Source organism: Zeus faber (assembly GCF_960531495.2).
Source record: "Zeus faber genome assembly, chromosome: 15".
Classification (NCBI taxonomy): Eukaryota; Metazoa; Chordata; class Actinopteri; order Zeiformes; family Zeidae; genus Zeus; species Zeus faber.
Genome location: NC_137194.1, coordinates 17,436,775 through 17,454,093, shown reverse-complemented (window position 1 = coordinate 17,454,093; position 17,319 = coordinate 17,436,775). Strand labels below are relative to the sequence as shown.

General features: G+C 47.6%; 1 protein-coding gene across 1 annotated transcript; it reads right to left on the bottom strand.

Moving 5' to 3' along the window:
- Positions 1-1,473: 1,473 nt before the first annotated feature.
- Positions 1,474-16,880, bottom strand: tuba5 (tubulin alpha 5). Its single transcript, XM_080015552.1, has 5 exons — positions 16,768-16,880; positions 4,287-4,512; positions 3,740-3,888; positions 1,925-2,605; positions 1,474-1,828 (listed from the first exon to the last, which is right to left on the bottom strand). The coding sequence occupies exons 1-5, from the start codon at positions 16,768-16,770 to the stop codon at positions 1,529-1,531; spliced, it is 1,359 nt and encodes a 452-aa protein (XP_079871678.1). The 5' UTR covers positions 16,771-16,880; the 3' UTR covers positions 1,474-1,528.
- Between the last annotated feature and the right edge of the window lie 439 nt (positions 16,881-17,319).

Genomic DNA, 17,319 nt, shown 5'->3' with positions numbered 1-17,319 from the left:
CGTTAACGAACCGAGTCGAGAGCTGCGACGATCAGAGCGGTCGCAAAAAGTGTCCGTTCCGCTGTAATGTGCCCTATTCCTGTTCCTTTTTCCCCAACGTCAATGTCGCTCAGCCAACGTCAATACGAGCAGCTTACACACACATACAGACACACATACACACACACACGCGCGCATACACACACGCGCGCGCGCACACACACACACACACACACACATCCACGGATAGTGGAGCGACTGTTCCAAGGCAGTGAGCACGTCCGCTCGAGAAAATAGTCACCAGGATAGTTTCTTGGGGGGGGGATTCATCGGTTGATTAATATTTGCTATTGAAACCGATTCGTCGAAAATAAGCACAGCGGGAGTTTTTGGTCGAAGATTAAGCACGGCGAATATTTTTTCGCGACGTATAATTCACTCCTGCCAGCACCGGGTAGTTTCTTTTGGGGGTAAGATATTCTTATTCCTATGAACCTATTATTGACAAGTCGGTGCTACTTAAAACACATTAGTTCTGTAAAAATATAACAAGCATAGTGTCAAAGTTAATTAACTCCATGAAACGGTGATACATTATAATCACATTTACCCAACATAACACATTATGTATGATGCAGGTTTTTTTTCATGGGATTTTAAATATTTTTTTATATCGATATTTTGGCTCATCCAACACATCATCATCCAAACAGCCCCCTACATCGGCTGATATGTTTAATTGAAATACAGTTATAGTAAAAACGTTTTTTCGTATGAACTTCAGTAATTCTGAGTAAAGTAGTCTAAATAACCGAATATTTCCCTATTTGCAACCTCCCCATTGTGACATATCTAATGTTTACAATTACGCGGAGGGATCTTTTCAGGTGACCCCGTCACGGCTACCGGGACTACTTTTTTAAATAGTCTGTGGGACCGACATGACTGGTTCGTCCTTAAAGAAGGTTCGTAATAGTTGCTGCTTCGCGGAGTTTTCCACTGCGTCGGACGAAGTAAACGTTCATATTCATATTCATATTAGCTGAGGTCTATAGTGAGATCTTATGGTAACCACAGTCCACAGGGAGTGGACTTTTTCCTCATCGCTTTTACATGATAAGATGAGGTGCTCGCCATACTGTATTTTTATTTACCATTATATATATATATATATATATATATATATAAACTATAATAGTTTCTAGTTTCTTATATAGTGTAAGTCGCTTTGGACAAAAGCCTCTACTAAATGAATGAAAAATGAATTGAACTAGATGAATCCTTAATTAACTCAACCACTATTGACCCCATGTCTAGAGCAAGATTTTATTTTTATTTTAAACGTAATATTTTCCAACAAAACAAATCTATGTGGTTGTTTATCCACACCACGAAAGTTCTCTCAAAAGTTTCACCGAGAAAGAATCAAGTTTTATTTTGAGGCAAGAAAAAATACATTGTAAAAGCATTGTAAAAGCATTGTAAAAGCGTTAACATTGTGATACATTTTGGGGTTTAACAGGTGCCAAAGATAACCGCCACCATAGCATTAATACTCTTGCCCCACTTCATCATCTTCATCATCTGGGGTGAATAGACCCAGCTCCTCATAATCCTTTTCCAGACAGGCCAGGTCTTCTCTGGCCTCGCTGAACTCTCCCTCCTCCATGCCCTCGCCGACATACCAGTGGACAAAAGCACGCTTGGCGTACATGAGGTCAAATTTGTGGTCCAAGCGCGCCCAGGCCTCAGCGATAGCGGTGGTGTTGCTCAGCATGCACACCGCCCTCTGCACCTTGGCCAGGTCTCCACCAGGCACCGCGGTCGGAGGCTGGTAATTAATGCCAACCTGTTGAGAGAATGTTTGAGAGGAAAAATAACAAAACATCAGGAGAGGTCTTTATTGATGGCGATCGAAAGATACAAGATTCAGAGTGTGGCTCACCTTGAAACCAGTAGGGCACCAGTCCACAAACTGGATGGAGCGTCTGGTCTTTATGTTTGCGATGGCAACGTTTACATCCTTGGGAACAACGTCCCCACGGTACAACATGCAGCAGGCCATATACTTGCCGTGACGAGGGTCGCACTTGACCATCTGATTGGTCGGCTCAAAGCAAGCGCTTGTGATCTCAGCGACTGTCAGTTGCTCGTGGTAAGCTTTCTCGGCGGATATGATGGGGGCGTAGGTCACCAGCGGGAAGTGAATCCGGGGAAAGGGGACCAAATTGGTCTGGAACTCCATCAGATCCACGTTGAGGGCGCCGTCGAAGCGAAGCGAGGCCGTGATTGAGGAGACGATTTGGCCGATCAGTCTGTTGAGGTTGTTGTAGCTAGGATAGTCGATAGACATGTTGCGGCGACATATGTCATAGATGGCCTCGTTGTCCACCATGAAGGCACAGTCGGAGTGCTCCAGGGTGGTGTGGGTGGTCAGGATGGAGTTGTAGGGCTCCACCACAGCGGTGGACACATGCGGAGCTGGGTAGATCGCAAACTCCAACTTTGATTTCTTTCCATAGTCGACGGAGAGACGCTCCATCAGCAGAGAGGTGAAGCCCGAGCCTGTCCCTCCTCCAAAGCTGTGGAAGACGAGGAAACCTTGCAGCCCCGTGCACTGATCGGTCTGCAGAAAGAGATTCTCATTTTAGTAGCATTCTACATCAAGCATAAAATCAACGTGTCTTTTGGAGGATAACATGACTAACATGGATAATTACAAGTGCTCCAAGCTGAACATCAACTCTGAATATTTGCTATGGCAACATAATGCACAAACCCTTTTATAAACAAATGTGCAAAATTTATCACATGGAGCCTGATAATGTGTTCTGTGTCCTAGACATGTGTCATATGCTGTATATAGCACATTGGTCTGATTTGCAATAACAAGAGAAAGGAAATGTGTATGAATTGTAATAGTATTATGGTTTGCCAGAACAGTCAATGTCAGGGAATCAGTGTTAATAGAGAACAAATCTCAAATTTTCATTAAGCTTATGGTGACAAGATAAGGCGAGAGCGTAGAAGTATATCATTATTTTAAACCTCATGTGATTATAATGTGAACATTTACAAATCTGAGTCTGGACAACAAGAAAATCCTCACTTAAAGCCCACCTTCAAGCAATTTCACATCCCGCTTTTCACTTAACTGAAAATGGGTTGGTGGTAAGTAATTGAATGTCATGAAACAGAAACACCATGGCAACCAGTGATAAACAAGAAGAATTTTCACCAACTTTGATCTGTACAAAATGGCGTATAAAGATATTATTTAGACTGTGAATGTTGTATTCAAGTTCAAGTTCAAGAGATTATCTATTGTGTCCAAAACCACAATATGCATCAAGTAGTATGTGAAAAATACCGGGATGACACGCTACCTCCGGTGAAATACTGTAGTATGTGAAAGGTTTCCGTCAACGTGCTGAAAGGAAGTGGTGCTGCTCTCTGATGTTGTAGTATGGCCTGAAAACTCACTGTTCTTTACTCAAGTTGAGTAAAAAGAAGCTGGACGATAGTATGCATATGTGGCTGGCATCACCATACAACACAAAAGCATACTTGGTGACTTGTAGTGAAAAAGCCGTAGTCGCTTAGTTGCGAAGAGGCAGAAGGAGTGTGAAGAAATACTTTGATTTCATGGTGAGTGCTCAAAACAGTAGAAGGATCATTGCACTGAATAGGGCGGTAGCGTGGACCAGAGGGACAAAGACAATTCATTAATCAGGTACAATTTTTGTTTAACCTTACTGACCATTTTACGGACACGCTCCAAGACTCTGTCAATGATTTCCTTCCCCACGGTGTAATGTCCGCGAGCATAGTTGTTGGCCGCATCCTCCTTTCCAGAGATGAGCTGTTCAGAGTGGAAGAGCTCCCTGTACTTTCCAACCCTTACCTCATCTGAACAGAGAAATAACTTCAATAAGCGTGTTCAAACTACTACTACTACTTAACACATTGGATACATCCTGGCCACACATACTGTATTTTGTCATCAAAATTATACAGTCATAAGTCACAAGTTCAAACCTGCACATCAGTCGAACATTTACAGCTGGTATCAATATACAAACTGTCAAAGTGACTCAGTCTACTCACTTTCTTTGGAAGAAAGAAGTATTTACTGCTTCCACAGGATGTGTTGCTTAGATACTAATGTACCATTCATTAAATCTTCCACCAAGATTTGTCAATGAAAAATCTTTTGTCGAAACAAAGCATTCACACTAGACAGTCACCCTGTGGACCGCAGGTAATGATCGAAAGTTAAATACACAGAATAAGTAAAAGTCACTCACCGACCACTGTGGGCTCCAGGTCCACGTATATAGCTCTTGGAACGTGACGACCCGAGCTTCCAGTGTTGAAAAAAGTATTGAAGGGATCCTCACGGGAGTTTTGCTCAGTGGGCAGATCCAGGAGAACACCGTCGGGCCCGACGCCGTGCTCCAGGCAGAAGAGCTCCCAGCAGGAGTTCCCTGTCTGGACGCCCGCCTGGCCCACATGGATGGAGATGCACTCTCTCTGAACACACACAAAGTAAGTTTTTTTATTCAAATATAGTATGAAAGCCATCAGACAATGGGAGGCTACAGCATACTTAATCTACTGTGAATGTGAATGTGATGAACTTATGTCGATTTCCGTATTACTACTGTAAGCATAAACCTGCATAATGATAATCTTTGGTGCCAGAAGAGACTCACTATTTTCTATTGGAAATCACTGATCACTGGAAAAGCATAAGTAAAGTTCTACAAGAAAAGTATACTACTACTATGACCGTCTAGTTCTTCAACCAGCTCACAGCATCTGAATGTTCTGTTTTGTGACAAATTTACCTTGCTTTTTTGGATGAGGAATGTTTTTCAATGACCGTGGCGTCATTAACGAACCAATAGGGGTGCTGCTTATGGGGGAAATAACCCATTGTTATATTTCACATAGGCTCCACCCTCTAGCTTCCTGCCTGCGTGCATGAATGCCTTATTTAAAATTTGAATGTAACCATCAGCCTTTCAGCTGTGGTCTGCAACAGAAAAAGGGCCGTCCGTCACTAATCTACTCCCCATTTTCTTCAGCAATCATTCACTGAAGAGTGAAGATATGAAGTACCTAGAGTTCCAAAGATCTGAAGATGAGCAACATTAGTGTCCGACCACAAAGGCCCTTTTCAGGGCCAGGCTCCCTTGGACAGTGGTGTGAGAGATAGCCTGCATATTTGTTGCCAGCTGACCAGTACGTATGCTGCTTCGGATGCCTACCCTCCCCTCCACGCCAAACAGGGAGCCGAAGACCCAGCGCGTCGAAGACCCGTGTGCAGCATGCACAGCCCTGCCGAAGGGTGAGCGAGACCACGGTCTCATTCATTTTTCATTTTAACGGCGGCGTCCCATTGCAGCAAAGCCCTCGACCTGTTTGGAGCAGGGAAGGAGGAACCGGAGCAGGATCTGTTCCCTCTGTCCCCCCCGCACCAGGCGGATCCCCCACCGGGAACATCCATTGTCTCCCTGGTGCCAAAGGTTAGCATGCCCATGGTCCATGTGATGGCCGCAGTCAAACATGGTATTATTTTCCAATTCACACTCTCGCACCTCATTAGTTTGCGACCCACACAGGTTTATTTAATTTTCAGTCAACCTCACCAAACAATTAACTTCACAGTTTGTTTGATTTGGAATCTTTGAATCTAATCTTGCTTTTAACCTTACATTGTTTTATATGAAGTACACACATTTAACACTGTAGGGTTACATCGGAATTCTTCTGTTATATTAATCATTTGTTTCTCTGTCTTTGAGTTGTCTTGCTTAGCTTGCTTTGTATTTTGTTATAGATGGTATCCATTGTGTTTACCCCGTGTTTGTTATTTTGTTTGGCCCAGCCACTATATACAAAATCTTCCCCATTTGTCATTGTGGCAGGTCAGTTTGTTCATTGCACATCTTGTTTAGATGTTATGTTGAGTTGAGTTATATTTTGTTGACCTCTTTATAGGTCTAGTATTTTAATTCTTAGTTTACAGTGGTTTTTCCATTTTGTGTCTCAGTCTTTGGTCCCTGACAGTCATCTGATCCGCGCCAAATTCCCGAGGCTCATTTGCTCAGCGAGGCATCCCCCTCCCCCATCGACGAGGTTCCTGACAAAATGGTGGCGGAGGTCTACAAAACCACATCTGTTACCAGAAGGATATCCTCTGCCCGCAGTTTTCTGCCATCAACCGCTACATTGACTGTGCCGGGCCTGCACCTGGCTCACTCCAGGCACCAGTTTCCACCTACTCCCCCTTTACGGTTGTTGAGGGAAGAGTCAACACCCAGGCGATGGGCATCCCTCGTCTGGAGGCCAGACTGGCAGCGCTTCTCCATGCTGCATGGCAGATGGAAAGGAAACCCACCCTGCCATATAAGTGCTACAAGCTCCTCTCTGGGTTTGCTGAGAAGAACTTTAAATGTGTGGCACAATCAGTGGCAGCGGCCAACAACATTGTCCTTCTCAATGCTTCTCTGGGCACCTTGACAACAGGCAGAGAGACACTGCCTGAGGTCGATGAGGTGGTAAGGACCTCCAGCACCATTGTTTACCTGACCCAAGCCCTAGGGGTATTGGCAGGTAGAGCCACAACTTTGGCCAGACAGACCCAGCATGCGCCGTGGCTGGACCTGCCCTCTCCTGAAGCCAGAAAAGAGGTTGATTAACAGGCAGCTTGCAGTGGACTGGTATTTATATTGAGTGACTAACAAAGGAACGAGCTGAAGGCAGGGGAAACCAAGTAATGGGAAGGGAGGGACAGCAAGGAAAAAGGGAGTGAGCAGATCTGAAATGATATGGAGGTTAGTGACATGGCATGAGGAAATGACCAGATGAAAATAAAACATCAAAACAAATATAAATACTGCGAGATCAGGGAGGATTCATGACCGAACTGCCCCCCCCCCCTCTAGAGACATTCCCTGAGGGTCCACCAGGCTGGTCTGGATGGTCTCAGTGGAAATCCTGGATGAGGAATGGGTCGAGGATGGCACATGTAGGGACCCACGACCTCTCCTCATGGCTGTACCCCTCCCAATCTACCAGATACTGAAGACCCCTTTCTCTGTGACAAGACCTCGGTACGCAACTGACCATGTAAGTGGGAGACCCATCGATAATCTGGGTGGGCAGTCTGGAGGAGGGCTGAAGCAGACTCTCCTTAAGCGGCTTGACTCGAGACGTGGAATGGATACGAAGAGACTGGGGAAGATACAGGCGAACAGCTGCTGGGTTGATGACCTTGGCTATGGGTAATGGCCCTACAAAGCGTGGGGCCAGCTTTCTGGACTCAACCCAGAGAGGAATGTCCCACATAGAGAGCCAGACCTTCTGTCCCAGATTGTAGGCGTGAGCTGGGGTGCGGCTACATTTGGCTGATGTCCGATAGTGGTCAGAGGTGCGTAGTTGTGTAGCACTAGCCAGCTGCCAGGTCAGTGACACTGCCGGATAAAGGCTTGGACAGATGAGACACTGGCCCTGTGTTCCTGCTCGGAAAACAAAGGAGGCTGATAGTCCCGGGAACACTGGAATAAAGAGGTCGGTAGCAGAGTTGGTTAAGATGTTATGGGCATATTCTACCCATAACAGTTGTCTGGACCATGAGGTAGGATTCCGTGAAACCATGCAGTGCGGCGCGGTTTCCATCTCCTGGTTCATCCTCTCCCTCTGGCCATTGGACTGGGGATGGAAACCCGAAGAGAGACTGACTGTGGCCCCCAGCAGACTGCAAAACTCGGTCTAGAAATGAAAAGTGATTTGAGGCCCCCTATCAGAGTCTGTGTCTCTATGGAGGCTGTACACTCTAAACACTCTATCGCATACTCTGCAGCTGAATATTGCGCCCCTGTCTGGTCCAGGTCACCCCACACACACCATGTGGACACCCAGCTAAACACAACCATGAGAACCATAACCGGGACTATCCGCTCAACAACACTCCCCTGGCTCCCTGTCCTATCAAACATTCCCCCTCCGCATATGCGGCAAGTAGAAGCCACTCAAAGGATGCTCCAAAAGGTCAAAGATTCTCCCCAACTACCAATCCATGCAGACATCTACAACCCACCCACTGCTCGACTTCCATCTAGACGACCAATTTGGAAGAACATCTCATCAGCTGACTTCGCCACCCAACTGGCTTGGAAAGCAGAATGGGAGTCCAAGGAGGTCCCAAACAAACATCTGGTGTCAGACCCCAATCAACAGGTCCCTGGCACCAACCTCCCAACGAGACAATGGTCTACGCTCAATCGCTTCAGGACTGGACATGGCCCCTGCTTGGCCAGCCTTCACAAATGGGGCAGTAGCCCCACTCTACTGTATGCTTGTGGAGAGGAGCAAACCATGGAACACATCATAGAAGTTTGCCCTCTTCAAAAACTGAAAGGAGGATTAGTCACCCTCCATACTGCAGACCAGGAGGCAACTGCTTGGCTTAGGGACTTTGCATTCTCTAAATAAAACTCTAAACACTTGCAATTTAGGCAGTGGAATAAAGTGAGCAGCCTTAGAGGACCTGTCTACCACAGTGAGGATAGTGGTGTTACCTTCCTATGTGGGGAGCCCAGTGACAATTCCAGAGAGACATGGGACCATGTACGATGGGAAATGGGCAGAGGCTTGAGGAGACCAGCTGGGGCTTGACCAGAGTTCTTGTTCTGTGACCATACAGGACATGCCTCCACAAACTCCTGAGTGTCCCAATCCATCGATTCCCACTGGAAACGTTTTCGGAGAAGGGAAAGTCCTAGCTACCCCTGGATGGTGAGCTAACTGCCAACTTGAGTGTCACTGCAGAACCTGAGAGCGTAGATCGGCTGGCACAAAAAGGCAGGTATCAGGGCAAGTGCTGGGAGATGGGTGGTTAGAAAGAGAGTCCTTTACCTCCTGCTCCGCCTCCCAGCTAACCACACCTACTATGCAGGATCAGGGCAGAATCTCCCCTGGCTGTGAAGGATAACCCTCAGCTTGGTAAACACGAGAAAGGGTGTCAGGTTTGGTGTTTTTTGTTCCAGGCGGTATGAAAGAGAAAAGTCAAATAGATTAAAAAACAGTACCCACCTGGCCTGTCAAGGACTCTCCGCTTGGCTGACTGGATGTATTTAAGGTTCTTGTGGTCAGTCCAGACAATGAACAGTTGCTCTGCTCCCTCCAACCAGTGTCTCCACTCCTCCAACCTGATCTTGACTGCCAACAGCTCCTGGTTCCCAATTTCATAATTGTGCTCTGAAGGGGATAACTTGGCACAGGGGTGAAGTTTTGGTGGACAGCAGCTTTCTGGGGGAGTAGGGCCAAATCTCAGGCATCCACTTCCACCACAAACTGACGGGAGGGGCAGGCAGGTTGAGAATGGGTGAGCCTCTTTAACTCACCGAAGGCCTTGTCCGCCGCAAGTGACCAGAGGAAAGGAGAAATTGGTGAGGTCAGTGGAGTGAGTGGTGCCGCCACCAGGCTATAGTTCCAGATTAACTTTCTGTAGAAGTTGGCGAACCCCAAGAACTTCTGCAACTTCTTCCTGGAGGCCAGTACTGGCCAGTTGATGCCCACCTGAACCTTGGCTCGGTCCATCTGCACATTCCCTTCAGCAACCAAAAAGCTCAAGAAGGAGACCGTGGGCACATGGAATTTGTACTTCTCTGCCTTTACGAACAACTTGTTCTCCAAAAGCCTCTGGAGAACGAACACACACTTGACATGGCGGACGTGCTCCAGGAAGAAGCTCAATACTGCAGTCGTAGGACGAAGAGGTGGAAGAACGGTGGCCTGAGCTTCAAACACCTCCTTCAGCTCCATAGTACTAAGAGGTAACCCAGAAAGGTCAGGAAATTCTACAGGAGGAGGAGATTAAGGGGCAGGAGACAGAGCGGATCTGAGGAATACTGAGTTGCAATGTGAAGTCCATTTTAGAATGAAATCCGTTCCCCAATTAATCTGTGGATTGTGTGTCAAGAGCCAAGGGAAACCCAAGATCACTGGTAGTTGAGAGGAATCTCAGGTGGAATGTAAGAGTTTCATGATGATTAGCTGATATGCCAGGATGTACAGGAACAGTACAATGGGTGACATAGCAGAGGAGGTGACCATCGAGAGCTCTGGTGTCGATTGGAGTCCAAAAACCTAGCATTAGCTCCAGAGTCAATGAGAACCGACATAGTGTGAGACAGCTCAGCCAATCCCAGCTGAGCTAGGAACAGGAGACGAGAAGGTCTTTCGGAGTGGTTCCACCACTCACCAGCACCCTCTGGTTGACTGATGGGCCCCTCTTTTTACCCGACAGTTGGACACGTAATTGCCCCATTTGCATAGTACAGACAGCAGTTCTCCCTTCGGCAATGCTGTCGTTCCGCTGTCGTTCCACTGACGACAGCCTGGTCCTGATGAGCTGCATGGGCTCCGCTGAGTCACTAGGGCTGCTCGAGGTAGGATCTGGCAATGAAATAGGTGGCGATGCTGGTGGTCGCGGTAGACCTCCGGAATTACTGGTCAGCAGCTTCTCATGCTTCCACTCCAGGAGATGTCCGTTGATGCGGATGGCCGTGGCGATGAGAGTGTTCAGATCTGTCGGTTTCAGAACCGCCAGCTCGTCCTTGATTACACCAGTAAGCCTGTGATAAAAGGCATCGGCCAGCGATGTGGAATTCCAATTGCTCTCGGAGGTGGAAACCAGTTGCAGGTAGAGGAGTGACGGCAATGCAAAATGGAGTAGGCGGATCTGATATGACATGGAGGTTAATGACATGGCATGAGGAAATGACCAGATGAAAATTATACACGAAAAAAAATATAAATACTGGGAGGTCAGGGAGGATTCATGACAGGCCTCTGCGCCAGAGCCAAGCGAGGAGATCGCTTCTGAAAAAATTATCGCCCGCCTTCTCACGAAATTCCCTGGGCCCGGACCGGTCCCCGGCCTAGTGGTTGGGAACCTCTGCTCTACGGAGCCGGCACGGGACACGGGACGCACAGGCCTTCAGTGGAGCCGTTAGGGTTGGGGGTTTTCGGAGCAACGGGCCTTCAGACCAATTGCTGTTTGTTTTTGGAATGGAGGGCTGTCGGACAAATGGGCTTTCAGTCCCATGGGACATTTTTCGGACAATTGCAGTTTCGGAATAATGAGCTGTCGGAACAATGGCATGGGACCTGAGATCCTTGAAAGAAGAAGAAGAAGAAAGAAGAAACAGTCTTTATTCATCACGCAACACACCACACTATAACACATGCTTGCACACACACACACACACACACATGCTTTGATGGTGGCCGGTGAAATGGATTCTCTGCTTTTGACCCATCCTGGGTTGTCCTTCCTCCGGGGGCACAGACAGGAGCAGTGGGCAGCATACGTGGACGCGCCTGGGGACCAGGTGATAAATGTCCATCGCTGGTCAGACGATGATGGGTGCATGTTTTTGGTGGGGGTCCTTACTGACGTGAGGTGGAGGAAACCCCATGTGAGCACGGGGAGAACATGCAAACTCCACACAGAAAGGCTCCTATTTTGGAGATAATCCGCCGGAGCACGGTGCCAACAGCGCCCCAGGCGGGAATCGAACCCAGGACCTTCTTGCTGTGAGGCAGCAGTGCAATGCACTGTGCCACCGTATCCCAATCTGCTCCTTGGGGAGCAGATTGGAGGCCGTGTGGCCCTTTGGTAGTGGCAGGCCACAGCCGTGGGCTGATACTGTAGGTACATTCAAATTTTCAGTAGGGTACCTACGTGCAAAACAACATTCTGTCACCAAAACCTTTGTGACAGGATGAAATAGTGGTCTAAAGTCTTAACTGTGCTGGCAGCCAAATTCCTATCCACCAACAGCTGGAGGAATAAAAGCAAATGAGGCAGGGGACATGTCGTGGGGTCCAGGTTTTTTCCCACACACACCAGTGTTGAAAAGCTTCCCATTTGGCAGAATATGACTGTGGTGTGGGGATGATCTGGTTTGAGCAGCCACACCTGACCTGGATGTAGGTGATTGGGATCAGAGTGCCTGCATACCTGTTGATCCCTACACATACTCAGGAGGAGCCTGCGTCATGACATGTGTCTATCTGCTCCTGGGCTAATTCCAGCTGGCCCACTCTCTACAATAGACTGGTGTTTACAACCACCCGTCTTCTGTGTCTCTGTGCCGGAGGGCCCTGAAAATGCCACTTGGGGGCATGTGGTAGGCGAAACTGCCACAATGTTGTGCGCACTAGATAGTGCGTACAACATTTTGAGAGAGACCCAGCCTCTCTAGGCATTCCCGTTCAGCAGCCAAGCCCATGGGTGCTGGACCATCACCGGGTAATTCCTGATTGCTCCCTCCGCTTGGGAGAGAGCGTCTCCTTGCTACGGGAGTTTCCACGGCCAGCCTGCTAACAGCCGCTGCAGGTGTGGGAACCATGACTGGTGGGAAGGCGTAAAGGAGCATTCTGGGCCACGGCCTATGCGCGAACGCGTCCACTCCCAGTGGAAGATAGTCTCGCGGGGTCATTGAGAACCAGAGAGTGCACCATGCGTTTCCGCTTGCGGCAAACAGATCCACTTCTGCTTTGCCGAACCTGTTCCAAATCCGGGCGACCAATTCTGGATGAAGGGTCCAATCAGCACATGCTGATTCTGCAGCAATGAAGCAACATTCTAGATCACTTTTTCACACTGTGAGAAGTTTCAGTGCGTTTATGTGGAGAGACATGTGGGCTGGGCACTGGCCCCCCACCACCTGTGACAGATGCGTCTGTGAAAACTGAGATGTGTGACGCGGCTCTGCCCAGGGGCACTCCTTCTGACAGGACGTGCAGGTTTTTCCAGTGTTCCAAATCGGGGGGCACTAAAGGCGCAATAGAAATCATGTGTCTCCACTGGTGCACAGAATCGATGCGCAGGTGGATGAACCACCTCCGTAGCTGTCTCATGTGGAGCAGACCCAGGGGGATCACCACGAGAGCTGTCACCACCCTGTGGGGTGTGACACGGCGGAGAAGGGCTGTCAGTCCCTCCACACTCTGTTGTGAGAGCCACGCTCTCATTTGGGCCGAGTTTAATTCCACTCCCAGGTACACAACGAGTTGGTAGTGGAATTAAACTCGGCTGAGGGGAGCTCTTTTTACAGTTTATGGAGAAACCCAGACTCAAAAGGTGCGGCAGTGTCCTAATCTGTAGCGCTGCTTCCTCCCTGGAGCGAGCCAGCAAAAGCAGGTCATCCAAGTAAAAAAGCACTCTTATCCCCATCCTGAGTAACGGCTGCAGAATGGTTTCTACACATCTGGAAAAGGTGCGTGGAGCCAGGGAATAACCGAACTGTAGACCGTTGTACTGGTATTGGATCTCCTGGAGTGAGAAGCGCAGGAATTTCCTGTGCTTCAGGATAATGGAAGTGACGTGAAAATATGCGTCTTTCAGGTCTCTGGAAGTGAACCAGTCTCCCTGTTGAACACATTCCAGTGCCTGTCTTATCGTCAGCATGTGGAATGGCCTTTCCATTACCACTTTGTTAAACAGTGATAAATCGAGGATGGGCAGCATTCCTCCTGTCCTTTTGGGAACCAGGAAATAACAGGAATAAAGCCCTTGATTTCCCTCTCCTTGGGGAAACCTGGAAATCGCATTTTTCAACAGGAGTTCCCGTAACTCTGTTTGAAGAGCAAGACGCTGTTCCTGGGATGACAGTACTGTTTCCAAAATCCCTTCGAACTGGGGAGGGCGGAAGGCACAGTTCGCCTTGTGTGTAACCTCTGCTGATCAGTCTGTCCATCCAGTTGGAGTTATGCTCTGATAAAGGGCGTGCATTTATTTGATGCGCTGCTGTTGTCTGGGAGACGAGCCAAGCCAGCCCCTGCTGCCATTGCCGTGTCGGAGTGTTCTCCAGGGCGACCCATGGGGGGCTTGGACCGAAAGGGCTGAGCAAAGTCTCTGGTGAGCGCATTACGGACAGACCCTCAGCCGGACCCTGCTGGGGAGGGGTTGTGTGATGGGCGGGGACACAGACATCATTAAGTTGCCGTTTAGGAAGGGGGTGCTCATAAACATGATGCTGGGGGGCGCTCATACTCTTACACACAGAAGGGTGAAGAGAGGAGATGCTGGGTGCAGGTAGGAGTGCCTTTTGTGCGCTGTCCATACAAGGCTCAATGGCTCTTGCAGGTTCAGCACTACACATCTCTTTTGCAGTGAAATCGGTGTGTGGGAGATTTGACTGAATGGTGGGAAATGGTGCTGTGAATCCTCGCTGACTATTAGCCGAAGGGTTAATGGCCGCCAGCTCACGCAGTGTGGGGGATGAACATAAAACATCTGCCGCTGAGGAGGCACACTGGTGAGACCAGTCAGAAAATCTGGTTGTCACCTGGTCTCTGCTGGAGGGAGGGGTTGGTCGCTGCCCGCTGAACATGCCAGTTCTCATTACATTACATTACATTTAGCAGACGCTTTTATCCAAAGCGACTTACAATTATTCAAACACCGACAGACGCAGCCATCAGAAGCAATGAGGGGTTAAGTGTCTTGCTCAAGGACACAACAGCATGCTAGCAGGAGGAGCCTGGGATCGAACCAGCAACCTTTAGATTACTAGACCACCAGCTCTACCTCCTGAGCTACCATCCCCACAGTTCTCACCCTGAATACCGACGTCAGGCATGGATCCAATGGAGGGATGGCAGGGAAACTGTGCTCCATAAAGTCGTCCACCTTGGTGATGCAAGCCCAGGTGGAGACTGGAGCTCTCAGCTTCCCGGGCTCAGCCACTGCCCCCGACTGGTAGGCCTTGATGGCAAGGAAACGGGGCCAGACAAGGTCACGTCCGGCCGTCCCGGCTGAGGTAAAGCCGCCTGCCATGTCATCTGGTGGAATTGGGGCTTGCACCAGAGGAACGGTGAGGTTTTCCTACTCAGCTGCTCTCTCTATTATTCCGGGGAGCTCCGGGAGGAGGGCGCCAAAAGCCAGCAGCGATATTGGCGTCGAGATGAGGACCTCAGCGAAAGCTGAGTGTGCATCCAGCAGGTTGTCATCCGGCTCTAGCCCCGCTGATAGGAGGTGATTCGCTTGGAGGTTCCATAGAGGGGGTGGAGTGGCCCAACTCTGGCCTTGCATAGAAGAAGTCGAGCGCTTCATTCAAGGAGTAGTGGTCCTGGGCAGGAACATCTTCCTCCGATTTGGCCACAGCCGCAAAAGCGTCCACCCTGCGCTGCTTCTCCACAAAAGGAAGGAGCTTGCAAAAGGGACACATCGCTTGAGGGGTGAGCGCTCGCATGTTCCGGTCTGAGGCAGGACTCACAACGGAGGGGCAGATCGTACCTCTGGATGTATCCTGTCTCGCACACTGGACACACATGCATCCCGCTCAATGAAGTAATTTCTTCTTCTGTTGAGTGTTGCTTCATATAGCGTGGCAGTGGTGAAGAAAAAAATGGGAGCCGATTGACGGTCGCAACCCATTATTTATACGCGAGATGCGTACATTAGTGGGGCCCACAATAGGTGGGTGTGGACTTATAGAGTACAGTGCTTGAAAGATGCATGAAAGATAAACCCACTAGTGATAGCCTTAAAGGGCGGAGCTTATACAAAATAGAACATAGAACTTGAGTTAGAGTAAGTTAACTATCGTTCCCTCTGACCTAGCTTTTAGGCATTATGAAGAACACACATAACCCTGTTAATTAACTTCAAGTTAATATGACCTTGTATCACATACGAAGCAATATCTATGCACTGTATACTGTGCGCTTATAAGGTCAGAAACAAGTCATCTTTTTGCAGCATGCATGTATGGAAGCAACAGTTTTGCTGCACTAACTGGATCGCACTCTGAAGTTTCTGCCGACTTCTGATTTGACGATGATGATGATGATGAAGTGTGGATTCCTGAACAGGACAATTCTTCCGTCATGACTTAGCTCCCCAATATATTGAACCTTAGGCCACACAGTCTTTAGCTTGTGTTACTGTGATCTTTCGTCTGACTCTTCTAATGCCAAATAACATTCAAAAATATCAATATAAAAACATGAATGTGAATGGTACAGCCTCATGACATGGCCCCACAGGTCCATTGACTAAAAGAACACGGTCATGGTCTCTGTCAGTGCTTGCGTATTAGTGTTAGGGTCAACAAAAGTAATACTTTGAAAGCGCTTCAGTTATATTTCTCAACATGTTTCATCATGTCAAGAATTCAGGCTTGGGCAGGCCAACCCAGACAGAGCTTCTCTCAAGATGATTTTCTGCCGTTGAGTGACATGACTGAGATGTCAACAAAGAAATGTTTAGTTGGGCTACAGGAACAGAATCTTACTCAAACAAAGAAACACAAAAAAGGCAGGATATTAAGAAGCAACTGCTGGATTATCCAACAGTTAAAATCACTTTTGTATGCTTTTGGCCATCTGATATTGAAGATGACACCATGAAACAATAAAAATAATTACAGTGCTGAACAACAATAATAACAGCAGCATCACTTGTTTCTAAAAATGTGTCTGGTGTACAGCTCAATCATCATCATTACATTAGCCATTATAATTATATTAAACACATGACACATTGGGTTCAAAGAGTTTTTCTTCGAAGATGAACAAATTAACATTTTCTTTCTTCCAGAAACCATGCAGAAACAAAATGTATATGCATAAAAACTTACCATTGTAATTTTCATTTTCTTAAAAAGAAAACCACAACTACATGATGATTATCAAATATGAAATCCATTAATTTCAGTAAGTTTTCATTCAGAAACAAAACATCAAAAATATAAAGTGTCTTACCATTTCCCTTCGGGTGGCTATTAAGCAGTAAGTTGTCAAAAAAAATTACAAAGCTTCACCAGGTTCTTCCTCTCCGCAGGGTGTCGGAACGCCTCTCCTCTGCAGCAGAAAGGTGAAACACTGAACAGGCTCGGCGTGGATCTCCCTCCCTGTGCAACAAAACTGGATATTCTACACGTCAGCTCTGCCCACCCACTGTGGCAGAGCATTGCTGCTACTGGTAATATCACCGCTGTTACTCATGGTGTTTTCAGCAAAAGCGCCAGAAGTCCAACATTCACACAGAAGAAGTTACAGGTCTATTACTGAACTAGTTTATTTTTTTATTGTCTTATCTGATCACCATGAGGGTGGGGAACCCAGGCAAAGCATGATTAATGACTACATTGCAGATGAATAGTTTATGAGGTATCGTAAATATATCCAATTTAAAAAAAACAAAACAATCAATAAATTCAACTGTCAGTCCAAACATGGTGCATGGAAATATTTTGCACTTGGTGAGCTTTGTGTTCATGATTTAAAAATTGTAACTGAGTTTTTTTTAAGAAT